Source organism: Vulpes lagopus, chromosome 15, assembly GCF_018345385.1.
Source record: "Vulpes lagopus strain Blue_001 chromosome 15, ASM1834538v1, whole genome shotgun sequence".
NCBI lineage: Eukaryota > Metazoa > Chordata > Mammalia > Carnivora > Canidae > Vulpes > Vulpes lagopus.
In genome coordinates, this window is record NC_054838.1 from 25,816,409 (window position 1) to 25,832,119 (window position 15,711).

General features: G+C 41.9%; 1 protein-coding gene across 1 annotated transcript; it reads left to right on the forward strand.

The window, feature by feature from the left end:
• The first annotated feature begins 3,363 nt into the window (after positions 1–3,363).
• LOC121476362 (ATP synthase F(0) complex subunit C1, mitochondrial-like) lies at positions 3,364–3,942 on the forward strand. Its single transcript, XM_041730323.1, has one exon. It carries the CDS (start codon positions 3,435–3,437, stop codon positions 3,843–3,845), a length of 411 nt encoding a protein of 136 aa, XP_041586257.1. The 5' UTR covers positions 3,364–3,434; the 3' UTR covers positions 3,846–3,942.
• The last annotated feature ends 11,769 nt before the right edge of the window (positions 3,943–15,711 follow it).

Here is a 15,711-nt window from a genome sequence, read left to right on the forward strand (position 1 = left end):
CCGGGATCGAATCCCACGTCGGGCTCCCGGTGCATGGAGCCTGCTTCTCCTCTGCCTGTGTCTCTGCCTCTCTCTCTCTCTCTCTCTGTGACTATCATAAATAAATAATAAAAAAAAAATTAAAAAAAACAAAAAAAACAAAGATAGTCTGGGGCACCTGGCTGGCTCAGTTGGTAGAAAGAGCACATGTAACTCTTGATCTCAGGGTTGTGGGTTTAAGATTCATGATGGGTATAGTGATTACTTGAAAAATAAAAAAGAATTTAAAAAAAACACAGAAGTCTTTTATCTCTAGCACCCATGTTTTAAACCATCAAACTGTACTGTCTTTCCATATATGTGTTACTATTTTCTCATTTTTTTTTTTAAAGGTCGTAAAACCTTATTGTCTTTTTTTTTTTTTAATTTTATTTTTATTTTATGATAGGCACACAGTGAGAGAGAGAGAAGCAGAGACACAGGCAGAGGGAGAAGCAGGCTCCATGCACCGGGAGCCCGACGTGGGATTCGATCCCGGGTCTCCAGGATCGCGCCCTGGGCCAAAGGCAGGCGCTAAACCGCTGCGCCACCCAGGGATCCCTCATTTTTATGATAAACTATGGTGTCATTTATAATCAACATCAGTTTAGAATAGAGAGGACTGAATAATTTTATAAACTAAGGACAGAGAATGAGAGAATGTGAGGTAATATGTCAGCTACTGGGACATCTGGGTGGCTCAGTGGTTGAGTGTCTGCCTTTGGTTCGTGTTGTGATCCCAGGGTCCTGAGATAGAGTCCTGCATCAGGCTCCCCGTGGGGAGCCTGTTTCTCCCTCCGCCTATGTCTCTGCCTCTCTCTCTTTGTCTGTCATGAATTAAAAAAAAAAAAAAAGTCAGCTACTAAGTAAAGCTAACATTTATCAAGCACTTGCCGTAGGCCTGAAGTTTGGCCGAAAGCTCTGCATGCACTGCCTCTTTTATCTTCACATTCTACTGAGCAAATATTATCTCCATTTTACAAGTGAGGAAATCTAGGATAAGAAAGATTTAAGTAGTTGCCCACTATCCCACAGTGAGATGGCAGCCCAGTAGACCATACACAGATCCTCTGACTGCTAAAGCCGTGCTACTTACTGCTCCACTGAAATGCCTGGTTTGGGAGGGTGGAAGGACAAAAACGCATAGTACAGAATCCTTGTCTCAGAGTTGAGTTTAGTGGAGGAGATAGGTGTGAAAACAGTTGCATTATATTATCCTTTTAGTCAGGATTTCCTTGATTGTAAGTGACAAAATTCCAATTTGACAGAGCAGAGTATAAAGAGAATTTTTTTTCCAAATATAATCATGAGCAGGACAAGAAAGCAGCTGGAACCTTTAAGACAAGCGAACCCAGAGGTGGGAGTCTCCTCAGGATTCTCTCACTCTCTGACTCTTGTCTCTTTCTTCCTCCCTCCTTCAATAATTTATTATAACAAATTTCAGGGGTGCCTGGCTGGCTCAGTCAGGGGAGCATATGACTCTTGATCTCTGGGTCATGAGCTCAAGTTCCACACTGGACATAGAGCTTACATTAAAAAAAAAAACAATCAATATACAGAAAAGTTTAAAAAAAGATTTGTACACACATACACAACCATTTAGATTTTATTGTAGTTCCATTTTGTTATATTTGATGCATCATGTAACTGTCCATCCATTTCTTCTTTACTTTGCACATTGGACTTATTTTCTCAGAGTACCTTTACCCTGATAAGCAAAATGCCCATCTCAAACCTCACAGCCTTAATTCTGCAACTCCAGTTCAAATACTCCTATGGCAGGATCAAACTTATCTAACGTAAGTTGTAGCCTCTAGACTAACTAAGGAGAAGGTATATTGTAGTGGCAGTTCCCACCAGGACTATGTGGTGGGAGAGGCTGGAAAGGGAGACAAGGAAACAAAACAGTAGAGGTATGATAAGTTCTATGACAAAAGGAACAGCAGGTGGTTGGGGGAAGGGCAAGGGGAGACACCTAACCCAGTTGGGATAGTCAAAATTTGGCTTCTTTCAAAGGAGGTGATTCCTGAACTGTCCTAAAGGATGTGGATAGTTAAGCATTAGAAAAAGGCTGGCACTAAACAGATCAAGACACAAAGTAGTGAGAGAATCTGGGAAGCATAAAGTAAGAAAAGAAAAATAATGTGACCACACATGTGTGCTCCAGTATTGAAATACTTTGTAGCACAGGGAGAAATAAACTGGCTCTCAGAGCTGGTTGTGTGCAGGGTGTAGTCTGAAATTGGCCATTTAGGAGCATTTACACCATGGAAATCAGCAAACCTGCTTCCCTGCCCCCCTTCCCTAACCTTTGCCAAAGATGGTTAAACATTTGCCAGCACCACTGGCTTCAGGCTATAAAAACTTGAAGATGACTATTATATTTTCTCCCGATGTATTCTCGTGTTGGCTGATGTGTTATTATAAAAGCTTCTTTGACAAGTTCTATTTCTGGCCTTGAATTATTTTGTTTTCCCTTGAAGTTTCATTCATTCATTTCACAAACCTGCCTAAGTGGTGCCATGCTTGTTCTGGGTCCACTGAGTAACCATGACATACCTGCTGTCAGATACTCCCAGGAGCCCAGGGCCAGTGCCCTTGTTCTTGTCTGGGTTTTGCAAGAATTTTACCAGGAGCTTAAGTGGACAGATTGCTATCAGGAAAAAAAGAGTCTTTAGCCCGTGAGATTGTTGTTTTTCTTTTTGAGAATTAGAGAATTCCATTAGTGCTCCAGGGAACCTTCAGTCTGGCTCCCACAGGAGATTACAATAGGGCTTGGCAAACTTTCCCAAGTCCATGTGTAACCATTCCCCTATTCAAATCTCCTTTCCCCCAATGGTGTGCTCAGAATGTCTTCTCTACCACAAATTTTTTATCAAAGTAACCATTAAGCTATGCTAAAATAACTAAGACCTACTTCCTGCCCTTGAGGGGAGTCAGGACCCATTCATAAATATATAAAAACAAATAGAAGCAAAAATACATAAGAATAGTACTTACATTAGAGAATCAAAAGCATGGAAGGAATTATCTGATGTGTCTATTTTGTATGTTTTCTTTTCACTTCTTTTTAAATAGTAACCTCTATGCCCAATGTATGGCTCAACCCCAAGATCAAGAGTCACATGTTCTACCGACTGAGCCAGCCAGGTGCACCTATTTTCAGTTTCTTGGTGATGTCTTTGAAGCACCGAAGTTTTAGATTTTGATGATACCCCATTTATTTTTTCCTTTGTTGTTTTAGCTTTTTATGATATATCTCATGATATATCTTGTTTTAGCTTTTCCTTTGTTGTTTTAGCTTTTCATGATATATCTCCTATATATTGCTTTATATAATTGTCAGTCACCTTGAGCCGGGCAAGCGCCGTGGTCGGATTAGGGGCCGCGGGGCTGTGGGAGTGCAGACTGAGAAAATGCAGACCACCGGGGCATTACTCATTCCTCCGGCTCTGATCCGCTGCTGTACCAGGGATCTTATCAGGCCTTTGTCTGCCTCCTTCTTGAGTAGGCCAGAGATCCCATCTAAACAGCCATCCTACAGCAGCTCCCCACTCCAGGTGGCCCGACGGGAGTTCCAGTCCAGTGTTGTCTCCCGGGACATTGACACAGCAGCCAAGTTTATTGGCGCTGGGGCTGCCACAGTTGGTGTGGCTGGTTCAGGGGCTGGTATTGGGACAGTGTTTGGCAGCTTGATCATTGGCTATGCCAGGAACCCGTCTCTCAAGCAGCAGCTCTTCTCCTATGCCATTCTGGGCTTTGCCCTGTCTGAGGCCATGGGGCTCTTCTGTTTGATGGTCACCTTCCTCATCCTCTTCGCCATGTGAGGCTCCGTGAGGGTCACCTACCCATCCCTGCTGCTTCGACTTCAGGCCATGCCTGGTGCTGGAGTGTGTTAAGCTTTACCATTAAACACAACGTTTCGGGATCCCTGGGTGGCGCAGCGGTTTGGTGCCTGCCTTTGGCCCAGGGCGCGATCCTGGAGACCCGGGATCGAATCCCACATCAGGCTCCCGGTGCATGGAGCCTGCTTCTCCCTCCGCCTGTGTCTCTGCCTCTCTCTCTCTGTGACTATCATAAATAAATTTAAAAAAATTAAAAAAAAAAAAACACAACGTTTCTCTAAAAAATAAAATAAAATAAAATCAGTTTCAAAATAAAAGAGAATTACGTACCTATAATTATAAAAGTTAACATAATTACCTTTACCAGTGTTCTTTGTTTTTTCATTTGGATTTGAATTACCATCTGGGAAGAACTTCCTTCAGCTTTTCTTTTAAGGTGGGTCTGCTAAGCAAAAAATTCTTTCAGCTCTTTTGTTTGAATTCTTTGAACATCGAATACCGAACATTGAATAAATGTTCATAAAGCATAATGACTACTTTGAAGTCTGTCTATTAAATCTGACATCTAGGGCTTCTCACAGACATTCTCTGATCCTGCCTTTTTTTTTTTTTTTTTTTTTGTAGGGGAGCACCAGAAGGAGAGGGAAAGAGAGAATGTTAAAACAGGCTCCCTGTTGGGCATGGAGGGCTCAATGCAGGGCTCAGTGCAGACCTCAATCTCGTAACCCTGACATCATGACCTGAACTTAAATCAAGAGACAGGTGCTTAACAACTGAACCACCCTGGCACCCCTAAGCATCTTTTTTTTTTATTTCATTTTTAAGTGATCTGTACATCTAACACAGGGCTCAAACCCACAATCCCAAGATCAAGAGTTTCAAGCTCCATCAACTGAGCCAACCAAGTGCCCCTAAACATACTTTTTAAAAACTAAGAAGTGTAGGGGTGCCTGGGTGGCTCCGTTGGTTAAGTGCCTGCCTTTGGCTTAGGTCATGATCTTGCGGTTCTGAGATCGAGGCTCTGCAAGGAGTCGGTTTCTCCCTCTCCTGTGCTCTCTCTCCCTCTCTTGCTCTCTCTCAAATAAATTAATAAAATCTTAAAAAAAAAAAACTAAGAAGTGTAATATATATTCTTTATAATATGTCAAACAATGGGAGAATTAACATATAAAGCACATGATAATCTTCCCCTACTTTCCTCTAATACCTTTACCATTCCCTCCCTATATCTTCCAACCTAATATTGATAATCCCTAATTATCAATATTAACACTGTGCTGTATAACCTTCTACACCTTTCTTTTTGCTAACACAAATATACAAACCTAAAAAAGGGTTTTCTTTTTTTTCTTAACAAAAATAGTTACATGTAATACACACTACTGTGCAACTTGCTTTTCACTCTTCCTGGTTAACATATATAAATTTAAATCATATTTTATTTATTTTTTAAGACTTATTTATTTTAGAGAGAGCAGTGCACAAGCAGGGGGAGGGGCAGAGAGAATCTTCAAGCAGACTTCCTGCTGAGTGTGGAGCCCAGCATAGGGGTCAATCCCACAACCCATGAGATAATGACCTGGGCCAAAAGCAAGAGTCAGACTCTCAACCAACTGAGCTACTGAGGTACCTCTAAATTTAATTCATATTTTAAATAGCTAGCTCATATTCCATAATACATGTAAATGCACAAAAATGTACTCAGTCATTTCTTTACTGTTGGACATTCAATTTATATCCAGTATTTGTTTGTTTTTGCCACTATAAGCAATGTTGTTATAAATATCTATCTATCTATCTATATATATACATATATATATAGTACTAATACATTTACTCCAATAATATAAAGTGTTAAAAGAGAGATACTAAACCAAAAGGTATATACATTTTAAATTTTAATAGATTCTTCCAGAGTACTTTATGGTGTAATTACACCTTCACCAGCAATGTGTAATGGTGTCTTATTCCTTACCCTCTAACAACAGCTGGATGCTCTCAAAAATTAAAAGAATTTTTGTTAGTCATATTTCGTAAAGGTGCATCCTATTTTTAAAAGTTTACATTTTCCTAACAACTAGTGAGTTTGAGCATCTTTTCATATTTCCTGTCCATGTGCATTAACCTCTTCTGTGAATCGCCTATTCATATCTATCCATTTTTCTCTATGGGTTGTTCATCTTGTACACATTCCACACTGTAACTAAAGTGGTCAGTAAAAGAATCAGGACTACAACCCAATCTCCCAACTTCCAACCCAGGATTTTCTCTACTGTGGTCATTTCCTGAACTATTATGTATTTTTGTTGTCATTGTTGTTGTGCTGTGTATTTGTTTTATTACATTTATGTCTCCTCTGCCATAATGTTAGTGTAACTAGTGTGTTAGTGTAACTAGTTAGTGTAACAAAGTGAGCTCATACTGCTGTAGACAGAAAACTTTATTTTTTATCACCAAGTTTCTCTAAATTTCAGTGTCCTGAATAGTTTTTCTAAATAAATAAAATCTTGGACAGATCCCATTGGGTTTTTTGTTTGTTTGTTTGTTTGTTTGTTTGTTTTGGTCCTCAGGTAATAAGAATTCTCCAAGTGCTTTCAAATATTAAAAAGAAGATAAAATTAGAAAGATGAGCTCTGTTTGGTTTGGAAGAAAGCAAGCATTTATGTTGCAAACTCCATAGGGGCTGTATTAGGCAGCTTAGCTGCCATGACAAAATACCACAGGCTTAAACAATGGAAGTTTATTTCTTCACTGATCTGGAGGCTAGAAGTCTGAGATCCTATTGGATTAGATCCCACCCTTATTACCTTACTTAAGCTTAATTTTACCTCCCAGAGTCCCCATTTCCAAATAATAATCACATTGGAGGTTAGGTCTTCAACATATGAATTTGTGGGGAGGAGAGGAAGACAAACATTCAGTACATAACAAGGGATCCCATGGCAAAGTATTGGAATGGCCTCTAAGAGCTCAGAGTGGTCTCTAGTTGACAGCAGGAAAACAGGGACCTCAGTCCTACAATCATAAATGGCTGAATTCTGCCAATAATCAGAGCTTGAAAGAGGACCCTGAGCCCCAGACCTGACAAACACTTTGAATTTAGCCTGGTGAGATTCTGAACAGAGAATTCAATTATGCCATGTATAGACTTCCAGCACACAAAAACTGAAATAAGAAACCTGTGTTGTTTTAAGTTGCTACATTTGTGGTACTTTGTTACATATTAATAGAAAATAAATATACTCTTTAAGGAAAAGAATCCAAAATTATAAAGGGGCCTAAAGGGGTTCATGCAACGAGGCACACTGAAACACAAGCTTTGTTAGTTTCAAGGTATATCTATCCCTGGTTCCAAGGAAGGGAGAAGATGAGGAACACAGGGCATGAACTGCAGTATAATGCTGCCATGTAGGGTGGATCAGATGTCCTAAATCAATTCTTTCTCTTTGAAAGGCTTTAGCAGATCTTTTGGAGATCCCCCCCTAGAGCCTTTACCTGGGCTTTGCTTAAGAAGGCAAGGCCTCCCCTTTAAATTAGCTCCTGAGCTTCTAGTATTCCATCCTCTTTGTTGGAATCACACTGCCTTCCATGCGATTCTTTGAGGGTAGGTCACTCTTAAGGAGATCCCAGTCAGCTTCCTTCTTCTCAGTCTACATCAATTCCTAGGACACGCCTGTCTTTGCCCCATGGCCAGTGGGAGAACAGTTTACTCTTAACCATCTCTCTCCTTGTCCTACAAATTTCATTTGGCCTCTCATCACAGAGGTCCTCAAGCATGTGTCAAGTTATGTCTTATGATTCCCAAACTCCAGATTCACATGTCAAGCTCTCTGAGTAGTTTTTCTGGAATTCTCCTAACTCCCTTAGCTTAAGGAAGGAGGGGAATATACTCCTTGCCCAATGCACTGATCACTATTCAGGAGAAAGATAATTTGTGTGGAATTCAAGGACTCTGAGCTCTAGTCTGACTTACTGTGTCCTTGGGAAACTTTCCTTTCCATTCTGGGCCTTGCTTCCTGGGGTCAGTTAAATGAAGAGCCTGGATCAGATTCACACATTTATTCAGTAAATGATTATTGAGCATCTACGATGTGCCTGGAACATTTCTGGGCACTGAGAGTCAGCAGAGAACAAAGCAGATGGCCTCTGAGGACCCTTCTGGCCCTCACATTCTCTGATGCTTCTCCCTACCACTTCCCATTCACCCTCCACTCCCGGTGGGCAGTCAGTCCTGGCGTCCCACATGACTGCCTTTTCCACCCCCATCGAGCATAGCCTCCTCTTGCTGGAATCTTTGATGGAACTAGGGGTGAGCCTCCTCTGAAGGCAGCATTGCTGTCCCCCTCTGCTATTGCCTATCAGTCTCGTCTGTCTGGGCTGGAAGTGCTGCCTGGCCAAATACAAAGGAAAGGTTTATTTGTAGCGATCAGGAAGTCCCCCATGACCCCTTTCCATCCACCTCTGGGACAGGAAGCCCCAGGAGGAAAAAACAAAAGATGAAACGCTGGCTGACTTCCCAGCTCCCAAGTGTTCAGCAATACTCTGGTCTGGAGGATCCCTTCTGCCCCTCAGACAGTGACCTCCCTCAGAAACTCCTTCCTTGTCATTGGGCCCCAGGCCCCCAGTTCCTTTCCAGAGAATCCAGAAGGACTTAGGTGACGTAAAAGTGGGTATAAGAAATGAAGATTGACTCTCTGGGAAAGGATGCATGATGTCTTATCCTAAGCTAAGTCTCCGCATCTGGGAGAGAGGAAGGCTGAATTCACAGAGTGGGAAAAATATTCTCGGTGGTTAAGGAAGCAAGTGAGTCACCTGCTTTGACCTTCATCTGTGCCTTCCCATGGCCAGGGAGGGTAGTTTCGGCAGGGTGGGGGGTGGGGATGGAAGAGGTTTCCAAGACTCAATTTTTGCTTTCTGAGTTATTTGGGGATCCTTACCTATGACATCACCTTACATCCATCACTCTTCTCCCAACAACTTAGCTCACCTGCCTGAAAGAAAGTTAACATCAATAGGATATTCTTTTATGGGTGCCCAGGGCCTATACTTAAAAGGACCTCATGCTTGGTTTAAGCTCTGCTGTTGCCATCGTGAAATTCATGATAATTTCTTTTTTTTTTTTCATGATAATTTCTCAAAAAGAAGCCCATGTTTTCATTTTGTACTGGGCCCCACAAGTTGCACAACTGGTCCTGTTGTGTGCACAATTGAGAATGTCCCATGTGTTAGGTTCTAAGCCAGGTACTTGACATACTGGTATCATTCCACCCTCTAACTATGCTGAGCTAAGGATTGTTAGCTCTCATTAACCATTGATGAAATTTAAGCTTTGGTAAATACCAAGTACAGAGTGCAGCCAGGATTCAAACCCGAGTCTGACTCCAGGTTCATTCTGCATCATGGTCCTGTCTACCAAAAGAAATGCTTTTACTTCCAATATATGGGAGAGCTGAGTCTGGAAAAGCAATCAGGAGAATTAGGCAGAGGTGGGATGAAGGGCTTTGACCAGAGCTAGAATTTCAAGCATAGGCACATTCACACGTCACATGCCCTCACTCACACTCCAATTCTCATGCACATGTATGTGTACATGCACACACACACACTCACATCACTAGTCCAGAGCCTGCCTTCAAAAGCAGTTCAGTTCTATGTATCGTTACAGTGTCCTAGAGTGTCAACACCACAAGGATCCCTAGGGAAGCACCTACTATACTAATCTGATTCCTGCATTTGACAAATGAGAAAACTGAAGCTCAGAGAGGGAAGAGATGGTCTAAGTCACACACTTTACTAGTGGCAAAGCTGGGGGCCTTGTGCCAGCCTCCCAACTCTAGATCCAACAGCACAGCATAGGATGAATCTATGGGAGATAAAATGGGGCAAATACAGATGGTATCTGAGCAAAAAGGAAGTGTGATCTTGAAATTAACCAGGTTTTCTTTCCATACTGACCACTCTTCCTCTGCACCCCAAGCAAAATTTACCCATCAGCATCTGAGAGATACTTTGCTTCTGACCCTGGCTCAGCACAGAAATCCCCACCTCCCTATCAGTATTTATAGTAATCCTATTGCTCAAGGTCCCAAAACACCTGCCTTAAGGAGTTAGCAAGGTTGATTTTTCTTTCATTCATAAGCAAAACAAAAGGAAAAGGCAAAATATAAACAGGATAAAGCATGAGGGCTTAATTACTCTATAGAAACAGGAGAGTTCCTATGAAGTAAAAAACAAAACAAAGAACTGCCAGGGACTGCCCTGGAGGAACAGGTGACTTGGGGCTGGGCCAGTTTTTGGCATTCTCTGGGCAATCTCCCAACACCAGCCCCTAAAATCAAACTGGGCTTGAGATGGGGTCATGCAGCTAAAGAGCAGAGTTTTGATCCTCTTTCATTCTGAAGACCGTTCTCCTCCCACGTTTCCTCCTAGACAGATCTAGGTTCAAATTTTGACTTTGTCACTTACTAAATGTGATTTGGGGCATGTTGCACAGTCTAAGTCTCAGTTTCCTAAAGTGTAAAATGGGCATGATACTCAAACCTATGTCCAAATCTCAGGGGATTCCCAGCATGTGGGTCTTTCAGTACTAAACCCACAGAATCCTGCCTTAGGTTGGTCATCTTAGGCTATTGGGAAGATAATGCTGATGAAGCATTTATTAAAGTGGCTGGTACACTGTAATTGTTCCTACAATAATTATTATTCTTTCCTGTTACTTCAAACGTTCTTTTTATTTTTTAAAAGATTATTTATTTATTTATTTATTTATTTATTTATTTATTTATGAGAGACACAGAGAGAGGCAGAGACATGGGCAGAGGGAGAAGCAGGCTCCTTCTAGGGAGCTGGATATGGGACTCGATCCCAGGACCCCGCGATCACGACCTGAGCCAAAGGCAGATGCTCAACCACCGAGCCACCCAGGTGTCCCTCAAATGTTCTTTTAAAAGATTTATTTATTTTAGAGAGAGAGAGAGAGAGAGAGAGAAAGAGAGAAAAAGAGAGAGATCACACACCGGGTAGTGCATGGGATGGGGGTAGGAGCAGAGAGAGGAAGAGAATCCTCAAAGAGACTCCCTGCTGAGCTTGGAGCCCTAGGCAGAGCTCCAGGCTGGGCTCAATCCCAGGACCCTGAGATCAGACCTGAGCTGAAAGCAAGAGTCTGATGCTTAACTGACATAGCCACCCAGGCACTTCCTTACTTCAAACATTTAAAGAGCACTTTCTGTTCGCCACACTTTGTGTTAAGAATTGTTAAGCTAAATTATAAACATTCATAGAGTTCATTTTATGTTTATAAAGCATTTTCATTAACCTATTTTCTCAGTTAATCTTGACAACAGGCCTACGAGGGAGCTAAAACTCAATATCCCCATTTTACAGGTAAGGTAACTGAAGCTCAGAAAGATAAATGACTTACTCAAGGTCACTGTCACTTGGCTAATAGGTTGCTATGGACTGAATGTGTCCCCCCAAATTCATATGTTGAAGTCCCAATGCCCATAGTGATGGCATTTGGAGGTGGAGACTTTGAGAGGTAATTAGGTTTAGATGAGGTCCTAAGGGTAGAGCTCCTTATCAAGGATTATTGTCCTTATAAGAATGAGACTAGAGCTCTCTCTCCCTCTCTCTGTATCATGTGAGGATGCCACAAGAAAGTGGCAATCTGCAAACCAGGAACGGGCTCTCACTGGATCTCCCAGCTCCCAGAACTGTGAGAAATCAATGTTTGTTTAAACCAGCCAGTCTACAGTGTTTTGTTACAGCAGCCTGAGCTGACTGAGACATAAATGAAGAACTACGATACAAATGTAAGTCCCATTGCTGCAGAGCTTCACAGCATATGACAGATTTTCACAGCATATGACACTGTCCTACTACCTTTCTCCATCCTTATCCACTAAAACTACTAATACCTCCTATTTCTTCTTACCTTTATCAAGCAGGATTCTTTGCTGCAAACGGAACCACATTTTTGCTTATTTAAACAGAAATGGAAGGGCGAAAAAAAAAAAAAAAAGAAATGGAAGGGCGCCTGGGTGACTCAGTTGGTTCAACATCTGACTTTTGATTTTGGCTCAACCAAAATTCCAGGGTCCTGGGATTGAGCTCCATGTTAGGCCCCTTGCTAGGTGGAGGAGTCTGCTTGAAATTCTCTCTCTCCCTCTGCCCTCCCCCAACTACTGTGCTCTCTCTCTCTCTCTCTCTCTAAAATAATAAACAAATCTTTAAAACAAAACAAAGCAAAATACAGAAAAGGAATTGTTGAAGGGATATTAGGTAGCTCACAGAATCTCCTGGAGGGCCAGAGAAGCTTTCACCCCAGGGTCAACTTCCAAATTCACTACACAGAACTGGCCTAATGAACATGTGACAACCACTGCTCTAGGGAGTGGGTTCCACTGCCTGCACCATCAAAATGATCAATGCCAGACCCTGGACTCTACCAGTATAGCTGCTTCCTCTGCTGCTAGCTGTGGCTCACACTGATTCTGTACACTCCTGCTTCTTTGCCTTACTAGCATCCAATTCAAGGTTGGCCTAAGGGTAATCATCTGACTGGCAGGGTTTAGGTCATGTGCCATGCCTTAGTTGCAGGGATTGCTGGGAAAGCAAGTCTAGCATTTTCAGTTTCTATGATGGGAAGCTGGCTCTGTCTATCTCATAAGATGAGGACTCTCCAGACATGAAAATGTCCTAAAGCTCAGCAGCCCCAATTACAACTATTTGTAATCTCATCCCTTCTCCCCTCTCTCCACACCTGTAGGCCAGCCACCTCCGAACTTCAACTTTTATTTTGTCTCAATATAACTTACTAAAGGTATCCCCAGTGTTGTGAATTCATCCAGAGTGAAGTCCAGAGTTCTTGAAGAATTTATGCTTTTACACAGATATGTTAGTTCAGGTCTCCCAAGAAGCAGAACAGAGAGGGGATTAAACATACAAGAAATTTACTCATATGACAACAGGTGATTAAAAAATGAAAAGGGAGAGGTTGGTTGAACCATTAATCCTCCATGCAAGTCTGACCCTAAGTAAGCAGAAGGGGAGGGAAGGTTGGGTGGAAAGTATCCTAGACCACTGTGCAGTCTAAAGAAGGTTGGGCTGTCATGAAGCCAGAGTTGGCTGTCGGAGGAGTCCTTGTTCCTCAGGAATATGTCTACTTAGTCTCCCTGCTGCACAGTCCTTGGCTGGTAACAGCTCAAAGGAGGTGTGATATCAGCACAAATAAGGTGGTGGACTTTACAGAGCAGTGTCTGGTGCCCTTGGTCTATTACACTCCCATAGTTGGAGATCTGCAAGGCACCTTTTCATGACCCCATACATGCTCTTTTCTCTACCTGCAGTCCCTCTTTTCTAGCTTTTTCTTTTTGGCTAACTCCTCTTGCTCTTTTCAAAAAAAAAGATCTCAAATCTGGGTGAAGTCCTCCTTGAACTCCCTAGCCACAATACCCCCACAGCATCTTCTATCCAGAAGTCTCCTGGCAGCCACCTTGCTCTTTATAATTGTCTATTGAGATGCCTCTAGACAGAGCCCCTCTAAACTGGGAGTCATTTCTACACCCCCAGCACTTCCCAGCACTTACACATCGGTACATGTTGGGGAATGAATGAGTGTTGAGATGGGACAGTTGGGTTGCCAGGGTTCTGTTCTCACTTAAGCAATTCTGACAAGGTCTACTCAACTTCTGCTTGCTCATATCCATCTCTGACCCTCTCCATTGCCACTGCTACCACCCTAGTTCTCTTCTGTCATCAAACATCTAGAATATGGCAACTGCCTTCTCACTGACCTCTTTGCACACTCTCTCCTCCAGTTCATCCTCTGCACAGCATCAAAATGATATTTTGAAAATAAAATATCCTCCAGTAGCTCTCTATGGAAAAAAAGGAAGTCCATACTTGTCTGAACTCTATAGCCCTTAATGATCTTTTCCCCGGGACCTGTCCAGCCCCCGTCTTGCTGTGCGGTCTCACACCCCAAGTGTTCACTGTTGTGTTGCCCATGGTTTTCCCTAATGCACTTGGCTGGTCCATGCCCTGATTTCCTTTCTTCTGCTTAGCAAGGCACCAACTTACCTTTCGAGTTTCTCTTCAAAGATTCTCCTCTGCAAAGACTTTCTAGCCTTCTTCCCAAGGAGAATTGACCAATCCCTTGTTTGTGCCCTTGTTTTCCTCCTTATCCTTTTAGCCTGGGACCCATACCACTCCACTTTTTCTCCTGCTCACTGCTTGAGTGCGAGGTCAGTGTTTTATTTGTTTCTGAGTCTATGGGGCATAGCCTAAGGCCAGCAAAGAGATTTTAGTACTTACTAAGTGCTTACAGTGACTTGGGGCATACATGAATGAATGTTTGAAGGATAGGTTAATCTGAAATAGTTGCATTTCAACTGGGATTATATATATGTATAGAGGCTTGATTTTTTTTATTTTTGTTTGTTGCTTGATTGGTTGGTTTGCTCACTTGTCCAACTCTAAACTCCTTTCTTATATTTGGAGAATTCTTCACCATAAGAGTCTTAGAGAAAGACAGATCTTGTCTCCTATTATAGAAGTAAAAAAGGCTAGAAATTTGATTTCCAGCTCTCCCTTACAGCTAGGGTATGTATATATGATTTAGACTCTATCAGTCAGTTATATTATCCTGGAACTTAGAATAAGATGCCTGTATTGCAAAGAATCAGGGATGGTGGAGAGTTTGGCATTGGTGGGGGTAGTGGCAGGGCAGCCTAGGTTTTAGGGCAGCAAAGCCAGCAGAGTGAGTGGTGGCCTCTGGGTCCAGTGTTCAGGTCAGGGATAAAGGTGGCAGTGGTGTCCTTACTGGATTGGGCCTGTAGCATGATAGATTAGGGATGAAGTTGTACCTGCTGACTCCCTTTGTTTCTGCCGATTGTTCTAACACCTTTATTGAGATATAATTCACATACCATATAATTCACCCATTTAAAGTAAATGATTTTCTAGAATATTCATAGATATGTGCAGCCATCACCATAGGCAATTTTAGGACATTTTTATCATCTAAAAAAGAAACCTCAAGATCTTTAAGCCTACTCCTCTTGCTTCTCCATCCCCAATCCATTCCCCAGCCCTGAGCAACCACTAATCCACTTTCTGTCTATAGATTTCCTCATTCCTTTCATATGAATAGAATCACATAGTAGGTAGTCTTTGTGACTGGCTTATTTCATTTAGCACAATTTTTTCAAGGTTTGTCTATACTATATCTTATGTCAGTACTTCACTCTCTTTTATGACTGAATAATATTCCACTGCATTCCAGATCTTGTTCATTCAGTCATCAGTTGATGACATTTGGGCCTTTTCTACTTTTGGCTATTATGAATAATACCACTATAAACATTTGTGTACAAGTGTCTGTGTGGACAAAGGCTTTCATTGTCAGCCCACATTTTTACCCTACTTCTTCAGGCTTTTTGGTGACTCTATGAGCTATAGAAGATCATCTTAACAAATTTATTTCTTACTCAAATCAGCCAGAGTTGACTTCTATTGTTTACAACCATGAGGTTTTTACTCCTTTCCTTTGGGGCCAGGTTCTTAGTCCCAGGATAAAAGAGTTATCTTGGTTGATGTGACACATTTCCCAATTAACCTTCTAAGTCTCAACTCTATATTTTAATTGTGAATATTCAAGTCCAAAGAGAGAAAGTGACTTGCCATAGGTCACACAGCCAGTCAGTGGCATACCTAGAACTAGAATTTAGGACTCTCCATCATAATTTATTTTCTTTATACTAGGTTTCCTTTTACCAACTCAACAAATGTTTGTCAAGCTCTGTGGCCATAGGATACATGGAAGAAGCAGAAATATAGAGTCCAAGGA

Coding starts and splice junctions, on each gene's coding strand:
- LOC121476362 (XM_041730323.1), top strand. CDS start 3,435: ATGCAGACCACCGGGGCATTACTCATTCCTCCGGCTCTGATCCGCTGC.